We start from the raw sequence: 25,685 nt of genomic DNA, 5'->3' as shown, positions 1-25,685 counted from the left end.
ATATAATATAATATAATATAATATAATTTCTCCTTTGTTTACTATCTCTCCTGAACTCGTCTTTGCAGGTGAAAGGTCAGCTGCCTGTTGCCCCGCCCACTTTCTACGTCACAGGCTGAGTTGAATGGGCTCCGCTGTAGTACAGCGCAGCAGAGGAAACAGGCACGTACTGCACGCTGAAGTGGACACCTCGCTGTCACACTGAGCCGAACAGAGTCGAACCAGAACCAACGGACCGGGAAGCCGCTTCCAGCTCGGACAGGAAGACAAATATCTACTTTAAACTCCCAGTTTGAGTCTGTTTCTTTAGGGTACTTCTGGACAGGATGTAGTTTCTCCTCATGTGAGATTATACGAGTAGCACGAGACCGAACCTCCCACTTTTAACTTACATCTTTAGAGAAGAAAACAGCGAGCCGAGCCGAACCGAGCCGAGCCGAGCCGAGCCGAGCCGCCCAGGAATGGAGACTTTAAACGGCTTTCCCTCACAGCGAAACGTCCTGTGTCTGTTTGACGTGGACGGCACACTGACGCCACCGAGAGAAGTAAGCTGCATCCAACAAGCAGCCTATTGTTGGTGTTAGTCTGTCATTAGAAGCGTTTTTATTTCTTCCTACAGCAGCAGCTCCATCCTCCTCAGCTGCTGCTCTCTCTCTCTGGCTGCATCCTTTGCCTCCCACTCTGAGGAGGGCACACTGTGTCCTCACGGCATCACGTCCTCATTCATTCAGTCTGGAGACATTTCTAATCCTGCCTCCTCATAAACCAGAGATAACACAGCGTAGACATCGTCACTTCATGCCACTCTTGTTTATTTGACTCTTCCTTTGCCTTGCTGTTAATATTCTTGGTTTCCATTGAAAAAGAATGCATGTGTGCAGATTTAGTATTAATAAAGTGCTGGTTGCTGTGTTGGGGCTTATCTGGAGCGATTGCTTAATGTGTGTTTGTGTGTCTGCACAGTTCAAACCAGCCTTTACAGTCATCTTATCACAATGTTATGATACTTTAATGACTAAGATTTTTCTCTGCGAAAGGAACATCTGTTATCAGATGACAGATGTTGTTGGCGAGTGAAAAACAAAAATAAAACACTCAAAGTGCGTGTTTCTTGCAATGTGCAGAAAATCGACCCGAAGCTGGACGAGTTCTTCCAGACTCTGAGGAGGAAAGTGAAGATCGGCATCGTGGGAGGGTCGGACTACCCGAAGATAGCCGAGCAGCTCGGGGAAGGAGACGACGGTGAGCAAGCCGCTTCCTGTTTCAACCACATTTTTGTTCTTGTAGGTTTTCAGCGCATCAACTCGAGCCTCCTGCTGCAACTTTGTGAAACTGGGAGTCAGTCTGTGGAGAGAAGCTGGGAGAAACAGTGAAAGAAAATGACCTGAAACCCAGAGAAACAGAGATAAATCAATTAGATCAGATACCATTTTTTTTTTTTGCCATTTATTTACAGCATACGGTTATTTATGCTGTTTGTTATTAAAGATTTGAACATCTTGTTTCAAGATTACTGCAGGCAAATGACTTACAGTTACCAGGATTATAATGTTTTTGATGAAATGTGTCAAAAATGTCATTGTCAGCGTTATTATATAATATTATTATTGAAAGTAGTTGCGTTCAGCCATTAGAAATTAATTACCTCGTAATAGCTGATATCACACAGTAATGATGAAGTCCAAAAAAAGCAACGCACTCAGCAAACAAGATTCTCAAAAATATTTTATGTGGAGGACAGATTGCAGAATTTATGATTGCAGCTCTTATTTAGTACTTCTTCCGATAATAGTAATAATAATAACAATAATACATTTGATCTGAGGGTGTCTTCCAAAGCACTCAGGGGCATCGAACAAGAAATGGAAGCAATAAAACAAAAACTGTAAAACTATGAAAGGCGTATGTCAATATATCAACACACAATTAAAGAAAGGAGCAACATGAAGCAAAATAAGCAAGTTTGAAGAAATAATTTTAACAGGCCATATATTATTTTAGCTGTTTATACTGAAAATAAGCAGACAATTGACACAATGCTGGTATATTTAGAAATCAGAGATGTTAGCAGCATGTTCAACGGGAAAACACATCCGGCTAAAATGTACTGAAGATCTTCAAAAAGCCTTTTGACACACATTAAAAAGACAATTACTGATAGATTTTACACATTTTAACACTCCTTAATAAGAATGTGCAATATAATCTCCCAACCCCACACGTACATATAGTAATTTAGTTAACAAAAGTGTTTTTGTTTGAGTTGTCCTGGATTTTTCTGATGATTTAGATTTTCGACGGCTGAAATCGGCAATCAGTGAGACTGGGAATCGCTTCATCTCCGCAAACAACACAGATCCGCCGATCAGTGAGGAAGATCAATGATTTAAGCTGAAGTGATCTTAACATCAGTTCAGCTTGAGGCAGAACGCTGGAGCCGCTTGGTGTTTCTGTTTTTGATGTTGATGAGCAACTGTTCCGCTCCCCTCACTATCCTCTGCAGGACCAGCTTGTCTGATTCATTAGCTTCCATTCTGAAATGCGGTGCAACGACACGCCCAACCACACTTTAGAGTCGCATTTCAGTCAGGCCTCATGCGGTCGTCCATCTGACCCCTCTTTGCTTCGGTTTGGTTCACTTTCCCAACTCGTGACTCCTGACTCTGTTTCCAAAGCACACCGTCACGCTGAGCAGGGAACGCATAGCTGCAGCGGACAGCTGATAGCTTGTCTATCTGTAAATAAATATTAGCCGACAGCTGGAATGCAGATGCACTGTGCCAAGGCAGAACACAATGTGGCTTCACGTCCAAGTGTGTTAAAAGTGAAAGCTGTTCTTGGTGCTCAGTTGCAGCTGATGTTGTCTCTACCCACAAAAAAGACCAAGGTGGCGCATTTAGGTGCATCTGCTAAAAGCTAACAGAATCAATGCAAGAGTTCACCTGCTCTACACCTTTGAGTGTTTTTGGTCTCCAGCTGTTGTTTATGCGCAGGCATCTCCAAAGAGTCATGTGTATGTAGTGCAAACAGTGAGGTGGTTGGACGTTTTGCAGGCTCTACCTGGAAAACAGGTTGTCTTAGTGGCTACGTGTTTTGGTCCAAAGCCAGCAAAACTTACTTTTTTTGGTACTATTGTCAAATTTTCTTGGCTGTCTGACGTTTCCTCTTCAACCCAGAGAAGATGAAAGTTTGCTAACAAGTTGAACATTTCTCATTCCCACATAACATGAGCTCTTTCCTCTTTGCTTTACTCTGTCTGACTATTGTTCAGTTGAAGTTTTAATCTCAAAATATTTTGCAGATTCTGCACTCAGTGCCAGTAGTAAACCACTGCATATATTCTCAGGAACAGGCTTTAAGTAGTTCTGAAAGTTTTCCAGGGGATTTTATACTATTACTATTATTATCTACACTGTTTCCCACCTTGTTAATTAAAGTTTTTATTAAATATATTTTTACCTTGCTGCTTGGAGCCTAGATGAATTAATAACTGTTTTCCAACAGCGTTTGCATTTACTATTGAGCAGGAATCTTCTATCTGATTTCAGCTTTTTGTTTTTTTTAGGTTATAGCGTTTAAATCGGTTCCTAAAGTAAATCGTTGGTAACTCAGATTAAAGAGAGATTAGACTGATCAAAACCCTTCCAGCCTTTTTTGTATGCAGTATAATCAGCAACAAGTCTAACAACAGCGTCGAAGGCTACTTTATTTTCCGATTCTTACTATTCTCAATTTAAAAAAAAAACTCTTTGAGTTATGACGATCACATTTAGCCTCATTTTGTGTGTTTTCTCTCTTTCAGTGATTCACAAGTTTGACTATGTGTTTGCTGAGAACGGGACTGTTCAATATAAAGACGGGAAACTCCTCTCTAAGCACGTACGTGAGTTCATATTTTCCGTGAGAACAAAGCCTGAAATCCCCCGTTTATTATGCTGGAAAGCAATTTTTTTAAATGAGAATGGTAATTTCCTTTTAGCACGATTATTCTGAAGCCATATTAAATGCCTTTTTGCTCCTGCAGGCGATCCAGAACCATCTGGGAGAGGAGCTGCTGCAGGATCTGATTAACTTCTGCCTGCGGTACATGGGGCTCATTAAGCTGCCGAAGAAAAGGTTCGTCACGCAAACCTTTCCGATAACGTTCACCGGGTTTCTTTATTTCAAATGAATGCTTTCATTCCTTTCCACTTTCCCAACAGAAGCTTGAGAGCCAGAATCAAAATGAAAAGCATTGAATCCCGCTTCGTTTTCTTCCCGCAGGGGAACGTTTATTGAGTTCAGGAACGGGATGATTAACATTTCGCCCATCGGTCGCAGCTGCACCCTGGAGGAGAGGATTGAATTTTCCGAAATAGACAAGGTAAATACTGTTTACCTGGAAAAGTCCGTATCACAAAGTTACAACATCGCCACTACTGTGCACAGGAAGAAAATGTTTCAATCTGAAGGCAGATAGGATGGAGCAAAGCAAGCAAATTGTATTTTTACCAAAAGGACCTTTTTGTCTCTCTTTCTAAGACGTGATCTGGTTAAACAGACAAAGAAAGGTCAAACATTGACCTGTGAACACAATCTAACCGATTGAACACTGATGGCTGACCGTCTGGCTAAATAAATGAAGTAAACGTCAGCAGAGGAGAAGTTTAGCCGCTCAGCTACGTCACCACACTTATATTCTGTAATCTTCCTCTATTTTCAGAAAGAGAAAATGTAGTTACATTTAAATTGGCTTGACATGTTTTTGACGTGTATTTTAGCTATGTGGAAAAAAACCTAGAGGAACAACTCGTCACTAACTAGGTTAATTATGCAACAGGCCGGTAAAATGAGTCTAAAGCGACTCTTCCTAGAGAGGTCGAGTTCCTCCAGGCGCCGACCGAGTGCAATCAGTGGCGTCTCTCAGGTAGAAAACTTGTTATTATGACCTTGATGCAACTGAATGTGAATCTGTTCAGTAATTAAACTGAACCGGGTTTAATTTAAACAAAAATGGATTCCTGCTAAAATAAATGACTCTCTACTAAAGACCATTAAATTGTGCCTGAAACCAGAAAATGTTTTAATCCACTGGCAGATTTTTTAACTTCACTTCACTTCCATCAATGTTTATGAATTATTAAGCTCGTATATTGTGCTGTAAAGTTAGTGCAGCTTAGTTTTGTTTTATGTCAAGTACACCGGATTATATTTACTGGTTAGGTCATTTCTGAAGTTTTTTAAGTGGCATCAGAGTAAAGGGGGTTAATAACAAAAGCAAGCCACCGTTTCTGTCTTTTTTTTTTTATGCTCCAAAGTCTTTAACCCGTTTGTTTCTTGTTTCTCAGAGGGAGAAGATCCGGGAGAAATTTGTTGCTGCCCTGAAAAAGGAGTTTGCTGGAAAGGGGCTTCGCTTCACCAAAGGTGATCTCTCTCTGCATCCGTGCAGAAAGGCGGGCAAAAGGGAAAACAGAACGGCATCATGAGCAGCGAGAACATCTTGTTTCTGGCGACGCTCTGTCAGGAAGAAAAACAAACTTAATAGCATCTGTTTATGACGGTTCAGCTCGGTGCCAAACCACTTTTACAGCATTTCCGTCTGCTTGTTGCTCCTTATCTGTTGATAAAAAACAAGAGACCCCCCCTCCGCCCCTCCGCCGGCCCACCTTTGGTTCCTACTGAACCTTTGTGCTGGTTAACTATTACACACACGCTGTTCCTTCTCGCTCTGTTGACGACACGCCGCAGCAGAAGGTACTGGATGTTTGCTTACGTGCCTCGCCGGTCCGCCGATGACGCGTTAGGACCGCTCTCGCTTCACACAAACAAGAACCGACACGTTCGGTTCACACAAACAAAAACCGACCCGTTCGGTTTCCTCGAAAAGCCCGCCTGCTGAATGTTGGGGCTTTCGTGGTCGCCGGGGCTCCCGGGGCGTGAAATCAGAGGGGAACGCCGCAGCCCAAATCTTTGCGATGTTGACTCTAACGCAGTGAAAACGGCTTGGCAGGTCCAGAAGGTTTATTTGTTTGCTTTTCCCTCATCAGCTGATAGAAGCTGCAGGTGTCATATAACCCGACACTGCCCAGTCTGCACCGAGACCAAAGAGCTAATCAGTGTGTCCGGGTATCATCTTCCTGCTCTGGAAGGATTCTGTGTTAAATAATTCATTTCAGCCCACAATCTGAGCTTTTAGCATTTTTAAAACATGCAGGCTCAAAGTTAAAGTTGGGGCTGGAGCTCCGAGTTGTTTATCTTTTGGGCGTGAAGGTGTTTGTGACAGAGCCGCGATGTGGGTGTGTGAGGACAGAGCCTCCCGATTGGCCGATTCCCGGAGGCGAGACGGGGAAACGTCTCTTAGGTTGGAGAGAAGAATGTGTGCCGAGATTTCTCTCTGTTTTGTTTTCCTCTGCCCTCATCTCCCAGCGCCGGGGGTTGAAGCTCAGCAGAGACGGATCATTTCAGCTTTTTTCGCTCTGCAGTCTGGTTTTATATTATGGCTTTAATTACAGGAAATGTTCTGCGGTCTTGGTGAAAACAAAAAAAATTATAACCCAGTGGTGTTTTGTTGATTTCATCTGATTTTCTCTCAAACAAGAAGTCCTCCTGCTGTCTGTCGATGGGTAGAAGTTTAAGTTTTATTTTTGTCTGTTAAGTTATTTACTGGTTGGTAAACTGGATGTGATTAAAGCCACGATTCTCTTTTTCTGTCAGTAATATTTTGAATAAATTTAACTCTTGAAAGTAGGGCTGCAATATAAATCAATAGCAGTATCTATGGTGATCAAGACTTGATTAATATCAATAAATAGAATATTCAATATATGAAATAGTCAGTGAACTCCAATCCAGAACCGCATGGCATTCTGGGAGATGTAGGCAGAGGAAAGGCTTTATCTGCTCAACCTCTGATACGACCAGCTAATCAAGGTTGGTGGCATCAACTAACTCATTCGCTCTTTGGTTACCTAGCAACTCACTCAGTCTTTGGTTACCTGGCAACAACTTGTTGAGTAACTTGCGCAGCAGCAGTTTCAGGTTTTGCCACCGTGCTAGAAAGCATTCACACTGGACGCACAGAGGAGAAACTCAGGTAATAAATAAATAAAATCAGCAGTACAGCAGTTGAGTCAAAAAAGTATTCATTGATTTAAAGTTAAAGTGTAAAGTTTTACTTTGACCAACAGGCAAAGCTGAAGCATCAGTGGAAACTGAAAAAAAAAAAAATCTGGTCAGTTTACAGTCCTGGTCGATGAAAACTATTTTAAATCCAACAGTTATGAATAACTTTGGCCTAATTGTATATTAAAATACATTATGAAAATGTATTTGTAGATTAATGGACATTCAAACATTGTTTTCCTTTTTTGTCTAATACCGTGGAGCTGGATGTCGGGCGCTGCTCCACCATTTCTGCCGACAAGCTTTATGACTGTAGACGTTTTATGACGACTAATTTCAGCCTTTTTTCTTATTTTACTACACGCTAATTCATAACAAGCTTCAACTCAATTCATAATCTACTGAAATTAAATATTGTTACATGAGTCCAATAAATAATATCTACCAGCAGGAGGACACATAGACTCATGCGGTCAAAATCGTCCAATTGGACCAAACTGGGATCAGAACCGCAACCAATTTGAAACAGAGTTTAATATGAAAGGTTTCAGAAAGTATTTTATGATTCAATTCAATTTATTATTTTTAGATTTTTGCTCTTATTAAACATATTTAACTACAAATAAATTTATATGCAGCAGTTTAAAGACGTGGGTAAGAAATTCAATTGGTACAAATATTCCCATATGAATTTTGGGTGAAAATTGGCCTGGAGCCATTGACATAATACTATGATAATGCTGACAGGTGTGTCGACGCTCGTCTCGTTTCAGGTGGGCTCATCAGTTTCGATATTTTCCCCGAGGGCTGGGACAAGCGGCTGTGCTTAGACCTGCTGGAGAACGAAGGCCTGGACGACATCTACTTCTTTGGCAACGAAACCTCAGACGTAAGATCATTTCCTTTACTGGCGTCAACACAAAACGTCGGAGTTTATAACCAGCAGGAGGGCAAAATAGAAGGAGTAATCCTCTGTCACTCATCTGAAAACGCTTGAAATTCTTCTAGTTTTGGTCCAAACTTTCCTCCATTCTCTCACTGTCATCCCCATGAATCATATTAGCGTTTTACCTGCGTTACAAATTCACAGCAGACCAGGTTCCTTAGTAATGTTGTTTAATACTCTACAGTCTCCTGCATTTCTCCAGTTGTTGCTCCAAAAACCAGCTTAACACCAATTAACCTGGTTCAGGAAGCTGCAATGCCGTAACAACTCGCAACATAAAAACATGCATCGGTTAATCATTTGCTTCTAGAGACAAACTTGAACCAATAAATAAAATCCCAGGAAGGTTGCTGAACTGCCCGTCTGCCATTAGCACGTCTCCTCTCTCTTATGCGCAAACGAAACTTAAAGAAAAGGCTGCTCCTCTGCCAGACGGACGTATTGCTCTGGTTTGAACATCATAAAATTTATGAGCGGTGTTTCAGCTGCTCTCTGCGCGCCACTCCCAGGACGGCTGAATATATATACGAGCGCAGAGCCGGTCACATGGCACTGCAGCAGCAAAGAGTTTGTTTTTCATCATCGTAAAAGGTGAAAAACACTTAAAAACGTTTGGGGAAAACCCAGATTAAACTAACAAGAACACGTCACTCCGGACAATAATACGGATTTTTTACAGTGTGGACATGATGAATCTGACTAAGCGTAACGCAGATACACAGCTTAGTGGGGGAAGCAGCCAATCACATACAGAAGACAAGGGCAAGTTTTTTCAAACTTCGAAACAACTTTCAAAGCACAAATTTTGCAAACCACTGTTAATGTGACTCTCCAAAGTTCATTATTTGTTACCTTGGAAACCCACGTAGACCTTCCTCCACCCTTCAATTTGCACGTAGCCATGAATAGCTGCAAGCTTTTACTTTCAGTGGTTTGTCGCCCAGTCTCTGCTTCAGATCGACTGGCCTGCAGCAGCCTGAGGACGGGGGGAGTCCTGCCGTTTCCTAAAGCAGCGCTTGGGTTTAGCTGAAGTCAGACTACTGGAAGAATGCAGCAGCATTTGAGCAATCTGACCTCAGTGTCTCCTGAGGGGTCGTGGGTCACATTCCTGCTGGTGTTATTCCAATAAATGGGAAAAAAAAAATTGCAAAGTTATTCACTCTTTGTCACGTTGCCCATTTCACCAGGATTTAGTCTTATAGATGAACAAAAGAAGCACACACATGATTTATGTGTTGGGTTTTATTTTGGGGTATCAGTGTAAATTAGGCTGCAGCAAAAAAAAAAAAAAAAATCTAAATTATTTGTTCTTTTCCTTTCATGTCTCAGTGATACACTAGTTTGTGTGAAAATATCCCACAAAATCAAGATGAGAAAGTTTAAAGGGGCAGTATCATGTATTTTCCAGGCATATAGTCCCCGTTGATATAAAAATGCTGCATTTGTCAAACATGGCTTAAAATAAATTTGACTTTGTAATTTAACGCCTTGACATTGGGTCTCTGTCTCTTTAAGAAACCTTTGCTCTTTCTGAAACTCCACCTTCAGGAAGTCATTACGAGATCACTCCTCTCTTACCCCTTTAATGTTTTTAGCAGCGTTGCACTGAGAAGAAGCTGCTATAAAGAGCTCAGCTGATTAGCAGCTCCACCAGGCGTTTGCTAATCGCGGCTGGCTAGTCTGAAGGAGCTGCATGGGGAAGAGTGCCGCTCTGTGAGGCGGAAGTTTAGAAACCGCAGCTCTGGGGAGGAGCTGCGTTATGAAGGCGGCGCTGGGTCCCTGCAGGCGTTTTGTACAACTGAACGGTTGCCATGGAGATTAAAGGATTTCTCAAACAGGCACGAAAGAATCAAGGAAACGTGTGATGTAAAGCTCAAACAAGTAAATTTTACATAACACTGCCCCTTTAAGAATAATTAAAACATTTCGAGAGCCGTGTAAACAAATAGCTTCTCTTTGTTTGTCACTGTGATCTTATGAGAGGATGAACATGCTGAGGGGTAAAAACCTCAGACTCAGTGAATAAAGCCTTCATTTGTTCATGGACGTTTGACCTGGCGGTTGGTTTTAGTCATGAGAAGGAAACCCGACCACATGAACTCAGATGTGATATGATTATGATGATGCTGCTCCTGTTTCCAGGGAGGAAACGACTACGAAATCTTCAACGACCCGAGGACGATCGGCTTCACCGTCTACTCGCCCGAGCACACGGCCCGGCTCTGCCGCGAACTTTTCTTCGACTCGTCGCCGCGCCTCATCGGCACACCCTCAGCCAAAAACCCCTCTGAACTGGACGGCAGCAGGAATATCGAGCACAGGCTTTTAATGAAGTGCTGAGTGGCGCCGCTACTCAGCACTCCTTGTTAATAATGTTAGTTTAATATATGAATGAAAGGCAGGAGGCGGGTTTTATTTAAAAAAACAGGCAGCAGATGTTGACGTTTTAAGTACTGTGCCAAAAACTACGTTTGACTGCTGTGCTGAGAAGCATGTGACCTTGAAATGAACCCAAAATGAACTGGGATATTTATCTTCCACATGACTTTGGGTATGAAGTGATATTTTGCACTAATGAGAGGATCATTTTATTCCTGTAGTTATTGACAAACTCACCGCAGTTAGGGAGCGGGACGGAGGAGACTCAGACTACAACTCTTTGGTTTTTGGTGATTAACTTCTTGAAAACAAGGATCTCTCTGCGTTTAAAGTGTGGGATGCACCAAAGGGCCACAACATTCCAGGTTGCTTTAATTTTTAAACTGGATCCGTTTTAATATGTTAACCGTTTAACTATCTGGCGTCAAACATTTACATCAACTTCTCAAGTGTCCTGAAGCGAATATGAACTCCTGTAAATGCACTTAAGGGAACAATCAGCAGATTTAAAAGGGAAGATTCAAATTTCCTTTAATCATAATTCTGTCGAGTGGTTGTGAACAGTCAATATCTTAACATACGAAATGTAATTTTTACGTATCGATGTGTTAATTTGATTTCAATGGCCATCCAGAGTTATTCAAGTTTGACTAGATGTTAGCAAAAAAAAAAGATTAGGTGCTATCTACAGCATGTAAGATGATTACTGCTCATAGTCTCTCTACAGAACCCCCTCTCAACTTTCACCTTTTAAAATACCGTCCAAAATGTATCGAGTCATTTATTAAGAAAGCTGAAGGTTGAAAACATTCCAAAGACACATTTGTATATCAAGCCAAACTTTCTGTACCATGTTTGCATACATTTGCCTGAATAACTGAAATAGATTTGAAAAACAAAGCAACAAAAAATGCTGAAAGGCGCTAAAACAAATTTAGTTTAAGACCATTTGACCAAATGACAAATGGTCAATTTGACAAAAGACAAATAAGAAACTCCTGACTGGGAATTATCTGATGACTTATTAAGCAGTGTTTATGACTTTTGCACAGTCTGGATGTTTAGAAATGAAAGTGGGAATTCATCTCAACCAGTGAATTGAGCTTCTGTGACCTGCCAGATGTTTTCTGATCGGTTCGCCTCGCTGCAGATAAAATGTCCGTCGCATTAACGTCTCCAAATGTCTGAGCTTGAGAACATTTTATGAAATGTACGCTCGTTTTCCACCACTGTTTTAATTTTTAACCAGATTTTGAATGTGCATACCTAATGTTTTATGGGTTGGGAACAAACAAACCCTCATAAAAACCTATAAATAAAAATCTGACCATCCGCACTCCTTCGAGCTGAAGGGCTACAGTGGACTTTAAATGCAAAGCTGACAGTCGCCTTATAACGTTTCAGTGGAAGTAACTGGAAGATCGAGCATGTTCCAGTTAAACAAACAAACGTGGAGAAAAACAAACTATTTAACGTAATAAATCTATTTTGAAAACCTTGCTGCCTATTGGTGTTTATTTTTTGTATTTTCAGGATGTTTTCTCCTTTATTTCGCTGGCCACACCAACTGTGTAATTCAGCTTCTAACCACTAGATGTCACCTTTTCCCTCTAGTAACTTTTTAAAGGTTTTGCTCGTATAGCTTATCTTCATGCTTTATTGCTCCCGTTTTACTTCAGACTCTCACAATTGCAAACCAAGAACATTCTTGTCGCTTGCATACGTCGAGTAACGTCGCTATTTTCATGCTTTCTTTAACATTTAATTCTTATTTTGAGTTATAGAAAGAGTTTAACACATCACTGCATCAGCAGCTCTGGCGGACCACACATGAATTTGATCAGACTCCGAATAAGCACACCTTCCGTTCAAATCCTAAATCACACTTTAATGCTTTTCCAAGGCTCAGTTGAAGTGATAAAAGCACCTTTACAGGCAAAGACACGGACACACGTGACGGCGGGAAACTTGCAGTAGTAGAAAATGAGGCGCTGTGTCCCATTTATCCTGGGCAGCTACGATGCGCGGAGTTCCTCTAACACACGATCCGGTGAGGCCACCGCGTTTCCCCAAACACACGGTTTTCACTCACTGGCAGTAAAAACCTCAGCTGTGATATACAGTATATGTATCTGATCCAAAGTGGCAGGTCGAGTAGCTTCCATACTCAGCAAAATGCAAAGCGTGTCATAATCTGACAAAAAATATATATATATATTATTTCACACACAAATGAACGAATATCCACACAGAGAGAACGATGAAGCAAATTCGCTTTTATGGAAATGTGTGCAGTTTCTTTCTATTTGAACTAGCGGCGGCTTTTTTATATGGACGATATGGCTCTCTGCCCTTGGCGCCACTCCGACGGAGGGCAGCCAGGTACTCCAAAAAAAAATTAATGAATTAAAATATTAACATTTCTCATGCTGAATAGTTTTCTGCTGCTTACTTGGTTGTCCCAGGGTTTTCCTTTGTGTAGTGAAATGTAAACGAAAAACATTACACTGACTTGCAGATTCCTATTCTGCACTAAACTAAAGGACAATCATGACATGTTTTTGACAACTTGCTCAAAAATCAAAAATATTTAGCTCAACCTTGAGCTGGATTAGTCTTCACTGATCTGGGATTCCTTGAGAATTTTTTAAAACTTTTACTTTATCTTCAAAAAGGCCTTTTATTTCTCCTCTAAAATATAGCTAAAAATGTCTTTAACATCGTGTTTTCTTTACTCTCCTTAACCCAATTTCAGATTCATATGTATATAAAGGAACCACCACTGACTTGGAAATGTTTTTTTAACCGTTTATAAAAAGTCAGTAGTTTGTCTGCTGAAGGTCAAATGACCCTTCCTGCATCTGTCACATGATTTTTATTTATTTTTTTTAAATGATGATGTGAAACAAGGAAGCAGATATGAAACATCCCATCATGGGAGGAGATGTAAAAAAGTCCTCACGGCTTCCCTGGTTTTCCAGGACCAACCCGTCTTATTCCTGAAACGTTGCCATCACTTCCTTTTGCTTCAGCTGTTGTCTGAGTTTAATATATCCGCTTTAAATTTGTACATTTGATGTAGCAACGGCGCAGACAGGGTGGGACAAGTCCCACGACGAAACCCTCGCAGCAAACATGTGACCCTGGAAACTTTGATGCAGCAACGGAGGAACAGCTGCAAAGAGGGGAAGTAGAACTGAAAACACATTGTCTCCTCACACACACACACACACACACACACACACACACACACACACTGCAGTCTGCACCATGCAGACATGATTAATGTTGTTCCCAGTATTTCTTTTTTTTTTTTTTTACACCAACTGTGAACAAACTAACACAAAAACAAACCAAAAAAAAAAACCAAACCCTAAGTCTGGTTAATTTATGGTCCCCTCTTCAATTTAAACATAAATAACACAAAGAGGATTTGTTGGAGTAGCTTGAACAGAATCTATCAGCTCTGTCAGTAAGTACTTGCCTGCAACAGTAACGATTTCATATCAGCTCTGACTGACACAGAGTAGAGCAACATATATTTCTAAAAGAGGTTGTTGGTTTTTTTTGTTGGTTTTTTTTTTTGTTGCTGTTTTTAAACGAAGCAAAGAGTCCAGGAGCGCCGCCACCGCACGAGCCGGAGCGTCGCCGTCCTCCGATCTCGCCGACTACGAGCTGATGATCTGTCCGGACCAGGTCTCGTGTTTCGTCCCCGGGTTGAGGTGGATGATCTTCACCTCCACCGCCTGCACCTTAATGTTCTTAGGGGGAACCCGGCACACCTTGTACGTGACCTCGTCTCCCTCGACGGGGACGTACTCGCCCTCGATGCTGCAACGCAGACAAACAGAGGCGGCGGCGGGCCGCTTTCCTTTCAAACGCACTTTCAGAGCGTAAAACATTGCGTCTGTTTATTTTAAAACTGATTAAAACACATGAGATTTGAACTGGGAAGTCCAAGTCAAGAAAATGAAATAGAAAAGCTCCTGAAGTTCACAATTTTTAGCTGAGAGGTCAAAGGTCTCCAACTGCTGCTCCTATAAACATTGGGAAAACAACACTTAGTAAAAACCCATGGTACCGTCTTAATACTCCTAAATCTCTTTGCATGGGTTTACACTGCAAAACCACACAATTTTACCAAGTATTTTTTTAAATCTAGTCTTAATGCAAATATCGCAGTACACTTGAAATAAGACAAAACTAACTTATATTAAATTTTTCTGCAATATCTAGGAGCTTGATTTAAGCCAATGATCCCTTGATGTTGATTTTAAAAAGTGCTAGTTCTACTGTCAGATTATTTCACTTATAATATGACATTTTTCCCTCGTTGATAGTGAAACAATCTGCCAGAAGAACTAGCACTTTTTCAATATCAAGGAATTATTAACACACTGTTAAATCTCGGTGAAAAGTTACTTGTAAGTTAGCTTCCTCTTACGTCAAGTGTACTAAGATATTTGCATTAAATACTAGACTTGGTGAGATGTGTTTTTGCAGTGTTCCTTTCTTGTTTAAATCAATATAACGGGCAGAAGTGTCTGCCATCGGTTAGCACCTCAAACACTCGGAACCTTTTCAAGGAAAGCCGAGCAAACACTAAAGCCACATTCAATTTCCAAGTCAGAAAAGGAACAAGATTGCTGAGCTCCCTTTGCTCAATTTCAAACATAACAATCTCATGTGTGAAAATCTATTAAAGGGAATTTATTTATCTTTTTTTTTTTTTTTACTTCTGATGGTTTTTATCTAATTTAACCAGCAGCCGACATAGCTACGTAAAAATCTATATCGTAAGGATTTCCCTTTCTTGTCTAGATGCATGAAATGAAGAGGAAACCGTTGTTGTTGCTAGCAATTAATTATCTCGCCGCTTCTGCAGCTCGGCGTTAAAACTCAAATGTGACGTCGTTCTCAAATCCAGGTTCCAACCTCTGAGGCAAATCAAATGAATCTTTTAACGGTTCAAACATTTCAAATTAGATATCTGGATTTTTTTTTTTCCCCAAGTCTTAGTAATAAAAAAATAGAAATCCCTCTGGACCCGGAAGTACTCGCCCCACGCAAAAAGTAGCGAAAGTTTAAGAAATAAACCACAGACGCTACGCTCGTTAAGCCAGTGCAAAATCATAAGTTTGGAAACATCTTCTTTTGGAGTTCAGCACGTAAAATGGCAAGAAGCTTGTAGTCAGCTTGTACTGGCTTTAGGTTTTAGCGCCACAACATTTAGCAGCTGTTTAATCATTTGGCTGTGATGTCATTTCCAGATCCAGCTTCCAAATGAAATGCAGCTTTTCACCACACTTCTTACAGAATATTGTTCACTAAAATTACAGAAGCACATCAGCTTCAGCCCTTAAAATAAGATGCTTTGACTCAGCAAAATGAGCAACTCGGTGATTTTAGGAAAGCGAGATGACAGAGTGCAGCGTGTGCAGAATTTGCTCTGCCTGTTCTAACATTAAACGCTCTTCTTGGCATAAAAGGAAAGGCTACTTCCAGAGCTGGCGGTGCCTGCAGTTTAGCTAACGCAGCGCGTCTGCTTGCCGTTCGCCGCCGTTTCTAACTTACTCTGAGATGTGAACGAAGATGTCTTCTCCGCCGTGCGACGGCTGGATGAAGCCGTGGCCTTGTGATCTGGAAAAGTTCTTGCAAGTGCCCTTGAAAACTGGACCTGAGTGAGCGCGGACCGTACTGCGGGCAAAAGGATGAAGTCACAGAGAGAAGCATAAAATTAGTTAGGATAAGTTACTTTTTCGGTATGATTGAAAAACATTCAACGACAGAGCTTCGCAGCGCACAATAGAAATCAGTTTCTGCCTTTACATGACAGATTACAAGGACATTAATCTCAGGGTTCCCCCCCCCCCAGTGTATTATAAGCCTGGCGGGCCACCAGGCTTTACTTGTGTCCCCACCAGGCTAAGCATTGGAAAGGAAGAGCTGGGCAATCCCATCTGTTCTCATTGCCAGACATAATAATAACAATGGAGGGAAACCCCTTCTAAATCAGCGAAAGTTCAAAGTTTTGCTTTCCTGGAGGGTAAACCAGGAAAACAAATGTAATAGTGACCTTTAACCTGCAGCGAAAGTCACTGGAACACTGTGCCTCATTGTAGGAAAAGAGTTGCTCAACCACAGACAGGTCGGCTCCTGCTAGTATTGTAAAATGTACGACCGCACAGTGAAATAAAAGTGTTTACGAAGCTTTATTTAATAGAAAATCCTCCTGATTAATAACTTTTGTACCAAAAATAATTCACCTCCAAACCCAATGGGGCCTTTAAATAGATTTTTGGGGGGAATTTGTTAGTAAACTACATGAAGGAGGAAAAGCTTCTGCTTCTCTAACGTACGCTGAGTAGGTGCGGTTTCGTTTGGTCGGCAGCGGGCTGGGCAGGTCGCGGGGAAGCGGGGGCTCCCTCCCTTCCTGCCACGCCCGGCTCCCCTCCCGCGGGAACGGGAAGGAGAGGGTGAGCGGGGCGCTGGGGGAGCGCAGGGGCGTTCCGGAGGGAGACGTGATGCTGGGGTCTGCCATGTCAGACGAGATGAAGGGACGAAGGGTTGAGGAAGACGATGCGGTCACCCTGGTCTGTCCTCTGTGAGTGAGACGCCCACCTCACCGTGGGGTCAGCGCCGCCGATTGAGCTCCGTCAACAAGACTTACTGTCAGGAGGAGGAAAGACAAAACAGAAAAGACATTAGGGGGGCCGTCGTTCAGGGCCGGTCCAAGCCTTTTTTGGGGCCGAAAGCAGATTTTCATTTGGGCCCCCCTGTACCTTCCAACCAACATGTCAACACCAGATGCTTTATCATCCTAAGCGTGTAACAAAACGACTATCATTAGCTTAACTATACTTTATTATGGCTATTGATTTTAACCTTGCAGATGTTTGTATTTTAAAATGCAGAGCGGTATTTAAGTATGCCATTTTTTTTAACTATTCGAAAATAACATCAGCAGATAAACAGTAAATTTACAGTAAACAAGTTAGCAAGTTTAACATCTTATATTTTCCAAACATTGACAGCCAACAGCTGGAAGAGATTAACCTATTAAATATTTTATATATATATATATTTATTCAACAAGCAAGTAAGAAAATGACAAAATAAAAATTTTTCTGAGTTCTTTCATTATCAGTAAAAACTGTAAGGCAACACTTCATGGAAGAAGAGTCGACAAGATTCTTATATAAAATCACCTGATGATTAAAACAGTTCAAGTAAACCACGCCCACAGCATCACACACCCTCCAACGTGCCAAACATTGGGCATGATGTCTTCATCCTTTGTTCCACACCAAACTCCTGTCACTAAAAATCTCACCATCATGACACAGTTAGACCAAAAGGTTCAGTGGACTTCAATATACGCCACATGTTCTGCTTGGGTAGGAAAGAAAATACTTTTTTTCAGTTATAGAGACTTTGTCAGTCTTTGTCACTGTGTGTGTGCGTGTGCGTGTGCGTGTGTGTGTGGGTGTGTATGTGTGTGTGTGTGTGTGTTTGTGTGTGTGTGCGTGTGTGTGTGTGTGTCAGCTCCACATTGGGAACATTATCCACCTATCAGAAACTGACTGGTCAGATCCCCCCCCCCCACTAATGCTGAAAGGATTATTCAGATTAATTGTGATTAATCAATTATTGAAATAATCATCAACTAATTTAGTATTTGATTAATTAATCTGAATTATTTGTTGGAAGAACTACATATTCAGCGCACTAATTAAGCAAAAGCTGTACAAATAATACATACATCTGCATTTAAGAGAATATATATATAAACATGAAGCTTCTGTAAATATGTTTTAACCAGAACTTCTTGACATAGTTTCCGCTCCGCCTGGTCCAAATGTAAAAATTCAAATACTCATATTAACCACCTTTAGCTATCTAATTATTAATCAGTTAATGCAAAAAAATAAAATTAAAATAAAATGATCAGATATGCTACAAATAATCACAAATGCAGTAAAGGAATGATATATTCTTGTAGCTTAGACAACAAATGTTTATCTGCTTATTTAAAATAGGAATTGAATTTATTAACATTTATTTGTAGATTAAAAGAAAAAAGGCTGAAGTGGTTAAATGAAAAATCTGCAGCATGTGCAAAAAAAATTTCCCGATCAATCACCGGAACAATCAACAGAATAATCGATTACTAAATTAATCTACAGCTCTCTACGTCACCTCGCAGTTCCTCCAAACGCGACTCGCATTATTACGGATCTCTCAACGCCACGGCCGATCATTTCACCCCGTGATGGCAGTCTGGAGGACAAACAGCTGACGTGTTGCGCTCATTTTACGTCCGCCCCGCTTTCTGTGATGACGCCTGCAGGCGGCGTGACGTCAGAACAGCTGCAGCGTGGGGCGTTCGTGACGTCAGAGACCTGTTTCCATATGACAGAGTGCATATGGCATACTATTCCTGCGGGACTGCATCGCGAGGACTGCTACCGCGATATAAATGCAGTTACCGAAATTAATTATTCAAATAATTAAAAAAAACACAAAAAACATAAAAATCGAATAAATAAAATATTTTTCCTTGGCCTCGGTAAAATTCATCACATATGGGCATTTGAAGAATAAAAAAAAGGAAAGGCTTGGGGACATTTTTCCACCGTAGCTGCACTCATTTGCACTTTCAGCAGACAGACAGACAGACAGACAGACAGACAGACAGACTCGCCCTCAGATCTCAGTAGTTTCTCTGAATCGGGGTGAAAAGCAGTGAGGATCACCGGAGAGACAACCAGACAATAGAAAAGTCAGACAAAAGCGGGTTGAAGAGTCGCTGCTGTCGGCGCGAGGCGGGTGAATCGGTCACACATAAAACAAAATCCGTATAAATAGAGTCTGTTCTCCGGCAGAACAACCATCATTGTTCCGATCTGGAAATTAAAAAAAAAACAAAGCAACCCAGACCTTCTCCGCTTCATGCATACACACACACACACACACCCACACACACACCCTAGAATAAATAAATAAATAAAAACATACACACACACTTAGCTACTTACTGCATGGGTGCATGAAGAGGAACTGATCGCTTCTCTTTCTCTCTGTGTGTTTTGGCTCGATGCGGTTTATATAAGGGGCAAATTAAATAAATAAGTCGCGCAAATCCGCGCAGATCGTCCGGAAAAACCCTGGCGTGGCGCTGGAGTCGACTGCGGAGGGTCTGCGCAGCTGCAGGAGATTCCGATGGCGTGATGCGACTTGTGCGTGAAAGTGACTTTGGTCATCTGCCTTCCTCCTTCTCCTCCTCTTCTTCCTCCTCCCCGCCTGACCTGCATCCGCAGAGGGAGCAGCCAGGCCCCGGTGTTGCTGCAGGATCTTTGCGGCAGTCTGGAGCAGGCTGTCGCACATAAACACGGTTTTGTTTTGTTTTTTATTCAGTCTGCGCTCAGCCAGCTGCCGCATGTTGAGCGATGAGGTCACGCATTCCTGCTGGATTCCGCAGGGAAAGTGCGGAAATGGTTGACAGTAATCTGACATGTTTCCTCAGAACACGAGAGCGAGCAAATCCGGGGATTTTGATCAACTTTCCCAGCTGGAGCAGCATTCACAGGCGATTCAGAGAAACTTCTTGTTTTGCTTTTTTTTAAAATTTATTTCACAAACACCAGTGGGTTGCTAGTGAACACTGTGGTCGTGTCTGTGTCCTTCACTTTACTGCTGATTTCAAACGCAGGTGATGACTAATCTCTGGATGTGTGATGACTGAACCGTCTGGGTTTAAACCAACTCTCTGAAATCTGAAGGTAATCCAAGCATTGTTATTCAATAAACATTGAGCATCGCAGCAGTATCAATATGATGCAGCCACCACCGTGCTTTTCCCTCCGTTTCATACAATTCTTAGCTTTGAAAGCCTCACCACCACTTCTCTCAACATACTTCCTTGTTCAAACGGCTCAATTTGTGTCTCGTTTGACCTACAAATCTTTCCGTCACAAAGCGTCTGGCAGCAACTTTCCATCAGTCCTGAAGTTGCCGATTTTGGGTGTCGAGCCGAAGGCCCCGCTGGCCAAATTCATGTGAACAGGAGGCCGACATAAGTTTACAAAAATTTCATAAAGATGTTCCACACCATAGTTCTGATTAAATTTATATAAAATCTTAATTTCCTGCTGCATTTGATTCTAAACTGAGCCCATCGTTCAAGAACCGGTGATCCGGTTTGACACGCAAGGTGCAAAAAGGCCACACATAAAAAAAGCAGCTAAATATTTTTATTTTTTTTTATTTTTGAGACTTATTAGTGAGTGGCATAAATGTTTCACCTCAACATAAAAACAGAATTTTTTTATTCACTCAAAAATAAATATTTTTGTCTTTCTGCTTCTCAAATTGGAGGAGGAACCTTGTAAAATATAAAATCTTAAGAAGCAATTTTTTTTCCCACAAAAAACTAAGCAGACCGTTTTTGTGTTCATCCTGTGACTTTTTTTAAATTTTTTAAAGTTGATCAAAGGTTGTCTAAAAAGGGATCTCTAAACATTACCTCCTTGTTTCCCTGGGGTCTAGATATGATGCGACACACCGGCTAAGTAGCATTTTGGCTACTTAGCCAGCAGAGAACCTTCGCTACAGTTCACTACCAGTTGTCAGGAAGTGATGTCACAAGTTTTTTTTCCTCTCCTACCATCACAAAAGTGTAGAAGTGTGGAGAATGCTCTGATTGACCAAATCTTAGATTTAAAAAAAATCTGTTTGTACTTTGAGTTGTTAAGACGTGTAACAACATGAATAAATTATTATTCAGTTCATTTGTTTGTTTTTTTATTTCAGAAACTCGTGTTGTATAAATCAAATTAATATAATTTCTCGCTAATAAATACATACAGGAGCACTCGGTCGGTATGACAGGTTCGCTCCTGAGCGCGGCTCCGTCCAGCACGACGCTCCGCTCGTGTAACAAAACCGGCGGGTTTCCGTCCACCGTCCCTGAAATCGGTGGACGGGATCGGCTGCGGCGCTCCGTCTGCTCTCGGTCGCCCCACGTCTCCCTTTGTTCCTCCTCTGCGGTGCTAGCTGTTCCACCAGGACAGCAGACCCAGTCCTGGCTCACAGATGGTCCCCTGGAACAGAAACAACAACAACAAAAGAAAAAGCAAAGTCAGGATGAACGGCGTGTTCAAGCTGCGGCAGGTTCGAGTTCCTGCACACGTAGCTGCAGGAGTCTTCCTCTCTAAAAGCCACAAGTTTCAGGCAGAGAGACGTTCCAATGAAACCACAATTTAAAACATCCAAGTATCTTCAGAGTCGGTAATAAAGCTAGTGCTCACTTTTAGAGCAGTGGCGCCCCCAAGTGGGACACATTAGCAATTACTAGCCTAATTTTTCTAAGAATGATTTTTTACATTTCACATTATTTATGATAACTACACATTAAAACGGATATTTTGCAATAATTATACTTTTGTAGATTGTGAGCGGTGCCCATCTACCAACCTGTTTGTAAAAGTGTTTAAACTTTCTTCCATTTTGTCATTCCAGCCACAAACTACTTCACATAGTAAATTAGCTTTCTGAAACGCTCAGGCTTATAAATTGTGGTCAGAACAATCAGATTCGTTAAAATCATACGAGTCACTAGCCCTGCTCTCATTTGATCTAATATTTCTGTCATTTAAACTTCAGGATCCAAACATGTCACCCAACGATGCAAACATAGTTTGTTTTGGCTACGTCTCTCAAAGTGTGTCAAGACGTGAACGGCTGTAAAACCACCTGAGGAGGCGAGGAGAAAAAGCGACAATTATATTAAAAAAGGAGTTAAAGACGATAAACACAGCTGGTTTCGCCTTTCTAACACCGACAGTCGTTGTACAGCCTTTCAAACACCGAGACTAAAACAAATTGACGTTTGTATTGACATGGAACAGAATGGAGGGCGTGGCCAGGTACTCATGTGACCGTAAAGGTCCAATCAGTGTGACCGTTTTGTCTTGATGTTTCCAACTCGTGTTCAGAACTGAAGAACGGTGAAACATCTTCAAGAAAAAACAACAGAAGTCCAGCTGAACCCTTTGGATATTTTAGTGAACTTCCACCTCTACCAGAGCCATCTGTGTGTAAGTGATTGGAAAAGGAAATGTAACAGTCCTTACAACCAGTGTGTATGGAGCCTCTTTTTTGTCCCCGCTCTCCTCCGCCGGCGGCGCAGTCGACTGTCCGGGCTGGGCCGGAGCGTCGGGCGTGGCAGCGGCGGCCGGCCCCGTCGGCGACGTGTCCACGAAGACTTCGTCCGCCACCCGGAAGCGGATCTCCTCTCCCTGGTCCATGTAGAGGTCGTGCGCTCCCTCGTCCGTCTCGTACTCCCAGACCCAAACCTGCTCGGCCTCGTCGCTTTGGGGGCAAAGCTAAGGAACGACCCAAACCAAACCATCGACTCGGTGGCGCGCAAAGCAAACAACATTAAACCACCAGACGGTTGTTTCAAAGGTCAGGATACAATTTGGCCGGCTGCTGGAGAGACTCGGGTGGAATGAGAATGTCGTCGAAGAAACCCATCGTCACTATGAGCCAGAGAGGTCAACCGCATGAGTACGTTCCCAATATTCACTGTAAATACTGTAACACAAATACTTAATATGCACTAATTTCATCTGTAGGCTTGAAAGACTAACAGGATTAATCGTAATGATTGAAATCACTGTCAACCCATTTAGTATTTGATTAATTGTTAACTAGAGTATACAGATTCAAATAAAAAGGTCCATGGGCTGAAAAAACAACACAACCAGAGCAGTAATTAAGCAAAAAAAATAGACTAATTTTATATCTAAGATGCATATAGAACAAAAACTTTGTCTGTAAAACTGTTCCACCCAGAACTCAAGTGTCAGTTTTGGCTTCATCTGGTTCAAATTCTGTAAAATAAAAAGAAAAAGAAAAAAGCACCTTTTGCTATCCGAATATTAATCTGTTAATCCAAATATTATCAACAGATTATCCATTCACTGTACTTATGTTAACTCTAGGAAAAAGGGCTGACCTGCTTCTAACATGTTAATGTTAGTTAATGGTTTTTAGCTGCAGAACCTTCGCTACAAATGATCAAGCATAAATCCTGTGATTTCATATTTTATGCAGTAACATTTTTACTTAATGACCTTTTTATTCGCATCTTTTGATGTATTTCTAATATAAAAAAAGGCTGAAAAATCTGCAAAATACGGCAAATTATTTTATCCGATTACTCGATTAATCGGCAGAATAACAAATAACTAAGATAATCATCAGTTGCAGTTCATAGGAAAATGTATACATCAGCTTAAAGAATCAATGCAACCGTTTTAAAATCTGAACGCAGACATTAGTTCAGTCATGTAGCGACTTCTGGAACAAAAAGCTTCAGACAGATTTTGCCTGAGCAGAAATGTTCGGCCATTATGCACAACACCAAACCGCTTCTCATCACATGTAGACCGTCACGCACAGAAGTGGAGGGGTGATGATTTGGGCTCAACAGCCTTGATATGCAAGTCAGACAGCAGAAGTTTGGCTAGAATTTTATACTCTACCTTCAGCAGGAACAAATACCTGCTTGTGTCGACAGAATCATGACTAACGAAGGTCAACAGTTACCATGAACTCCCTCCTGGCTGCAGTATTTGATCTTGCCAACGAGGATCTCGTCGAGGAACGGGTGGAAGACGACAAACCTGAAGTGGACTAAACAAATAAAAGTCGAAGGAGCGATGGGATCAGGCTTTTATTCAATAAGTAATACTGATGTAGCAGTCAGTGTCACGGCACTTCGTTCACTCGTTGTACCTTTAGTGTGTGAGGCGCCGTCTCCAGGGAAAATATAGGAGTCTTCCAGTTTGGTGATGTCATACAAGCAGATGCAGAGACCCACGCTGTAAACCACCTGGGGGTCAGAGAGCATGTGTTGTAGTATTACTGAGGGAAAAAAAAGAAAAACGTTTTGTACGTATGCGACGTACAAATCTGTGCATTATATTAAATGTAGAAAGACTTCTTTCTTCTCCAAAAGCTTGACAATGTAGGAGACTATTCTGTTTTCGTTCACGTCTAATAAAATTAGGGAACTTTTTCCTCCATAAGCGAACATCCATTTCCTTAATATTTGGTGCAATCGCCTTGGAAACTGTACAACTTTCAAACCTTTTGGGTATCCCTCCACAATCTTTCCACCAAAACATGTTAATTTCTCTGGGACAAAGTAACTGTCTCCTTCCTGAGCAACATTAAGGCTGGACGTTGCCATGGTGCTTATAGTTGCTAGGTACATGGAAGTTGGACGTGGCAAACTTAGTAGCTGTTTATCCCAAGACAGTTCCAGGATTCTTAAAAATATTCAATGTATAAAGCCAAGAATCAGATTTCCCAGACTTCTGAATTCTTTTTTTTTTAAAGTACAAATTCAAGCATTTGCTATTAACTTACTGCAGACTGAATGCAAATCTGGAACAAACTTCCACAAAACTGCGAAACAGCTGAAACACCGAGTTCCTTTAAATCAAGGCTAAAACCTGCCGACCCCTCACCTTGTTGGCCAGCTTCTTGTTCAGCTCCTCCGCTATGGCATCGTTCAGCTGCCGGTCAAAGACCCACGGAGGGATCCGCACCGTGTCCACCATCTCCACCAGCACGAACATGACCCACGAGAGACAGCAGCCCCACTCACACGGTTCAAACGCGAAGGGAAGGGACGCTGAGGTTAAGCGACCATCTTTTTAATTTCCTTTTGTTCTTCTAATGGCTCCAGCGGCTCACACTGCAGCAAGAAACCCACAATAAATACTCTACAAGCTGCTTTCTAGCATCACACCAAACCAACGTGAGCGTCTTCTTCTGGTTTGAGCGACAGCCTGCGCGTCTCACTAGCGCCCCCTCCTGGAAATATATAACTCCTACAACGTAAATACTATTCAAAACTAATAACTCTCTTCCTGTTATTCATGATTAATACGTACTTATGCTATTAACATTGAGTCTTATCAGTATTGCTGAACTTTATATATCATATTTTTTGTAAAGTGCCTTTACACGTCATTTGTTGTGAATTGGTGTTGCATAAATAAAGTTAATTAAAACTAACTATAAATTGAACTGCAAAGAAAAACAATAATTCCACATCTTTAATATTTATATTTGTAAATATCACTATTTCAACTCTGTAAGCTACAAAACAGCAGATTAATTTTACAAAATAAATCAACTGATGAGAATCATGACTACGAACGCACATCCTTCCATATTAAAA

The 25,685-nt window shown here is 41.5% G+C and overlaps 3 protein-coding genes across 3 annotated transcripts; 1 reads left to right on the top strand and 2 right to left on the bottom strand.

The window, feature by feature from the left end:
- Positions 1-81: 81 nt before the first annotated feature.
- On the top strand, positions 82-11,925 carry pmm1 (phosphomannomutase 1). The gene is made up of 8 exons (XM_005813527.2): positions 82-545; positions 1,125-1,242; positions 3,803-3,879; positions 4,025-4,116; positions 4,264-4,363; positions 5,328-5,403; positions 7,875-7,990; positions 10,190-11,925. Exons 1-8 carry the CDS (start codon positions 462-464, stop codon positions 10,385-10,387), a joined length of 861 nt encoding a protein of 286 aa, XP_005813584.1. The 5' UTR covers positions 82-461; the 3' UTR covers positions 10,388-11,925.
- A 368-nt stretch (positions 11,926-12,293) lies between these two features.
- On the bottom strand, positions 12,294-16,993 carry LOC102235942 (cold shock domain-containing protein C2-like). Its single transcript, XM_023349667.1, has 3 exons — positions 16,786-16,993; positions 16,001-16,123; positions 12,294-14,257 (listed from the first exon to the last, which is right to left on the bottom strand). Exons 1-3 carry the CDS (start codon positions 16,965-16,967, stop codon positions 14,095-14,097), a joined length of 468 nt encoding a protein of 155 aa, XP_023205435.1. The 5' UTR covers positions 16,968-16,993; the 3' UTR covers positions 12,294-14,094.
- Positions 16,994-21,438: 4,445 nt separating this feature from the next.
- polr3h (RNA polymerase III subunit H) lies at positions 21,439-25,446 on the bottom strand. The gene is made up of 6 exons (XM_005813522.2): positions 24,967-25,446; positions 24,230-24,326; positions 24,041-24,127; positions 22,905-22,968; positions 22,561-22,798; positions 21,439-21,528 (listed from the first exon to the last, which is right to left on the bottom strand). Exons 1-6 carry the CDS (start codon positions 25,075-25,077, stop codon positions 21,478-21,480), a joined length of 648 nt encoding a protein of 215 aa, XP_005813579.1. The 5' UTR covers positions 25,078-25,446; the 3' UTR covers positions 21,439-21,477.
- Between the last annotated feature and the right edge of the window lie 239 nt (positions 25,447-25,685).

Source organism: Xiphophorus maculatus, chromosome 16 (assembly GCF_002775205.1).
Source record: "Xiphophorus maculatus strain JP 163 A chromosome 16, X_maculatus-5.0-male, whole genome shotgun sequence".
NCBI lineage: Eukaryota > Metazoa > Chordata > Actinopteri > Cyprinodontiformes > Poeciliidae > Xiphophorus > Xiphophorus maculatus.
The sequence above is the reverse complement of the archived record's forward strand: the minus strand, read 5'-3'. Positions and strand labels throughout refer to the sequence as shown.

What these genes read in the sequence shown, in the direction of transcription:
- polr3h (XM_005813522.2), bottom strand. Translation starts at nt 25,077, where the DNA reads ATGTTCGTGCTGGTGGAGATGGTGGACACGGTGCGGATCCCTCCGTGG. An exon ending in ACAAGAAGCTGGCCAACAAG is followed by an intron (nt 24,327 to 24,966) that starts GTGAGGGGTCGG and finishes TCTGACCCCCAG; the next exon opens with GTGGTTTACAGCGTGGGTCT. An exon ending in CGGCGCCTCACACACTAAAG is followed by an intron (nt 24,128 to 24,229) that starts GTACAACGAGTG and finishes TTATTTGTTTAG; the next exon opens with TCCACTTCAGGTTTGTCGTC.
- LOC102235942 (XM_023349667.1), bottom strand. Translation starts at nt 16,967, where the DNA reads ATGGCAGACCCCAGCATCACGTCTCCCTCCGGAACGCCCCTGCGCTCC. An exon ending in CGAAACCGCACCTACTCAGC is followed by an intron (nt 16,124 to 16,785) that starts GTACGTTAGAGA and finishes TTTTGCCCGCAG; the next exon opens with TACGGTCCGCGCTCACTCAG. An exon ending in ATCTTCGTTCACATCTCAGA is followed by an intron (nt 14,258 to 16,000) that starts GTAAGTTAGAAA and finishes TCTGCGTTGCAG; the next exon opens with CATCGAGGGCGAGTACGTCC.
- pmm1 (XM_005813527.2), top strand. Translation starts at nt 462, where the DNA reads ATGGAGACTTTAAACGGCTTTCCCTCACAGCGAAACGTCCTGTGTCTG. An exon ending in ATTAAGCTGCCGAAGAAAAG is followed by an intron (nt 4,117 to 4,263) that starts GTTCGTCACGCA and finishes TTCTTCCCGCAG; the next exon opens with GGGAACGTTTATTGAGTTCA. An exon ending in AATTTTCCGAAATAGACAAG is followed by an intron (nt 4,364 to 5,327) that starts GTAAATACTGTT and finishes CTTGTTTCTCAG; the next exon opens with AGGGAGAAGATCCGGGAGAA.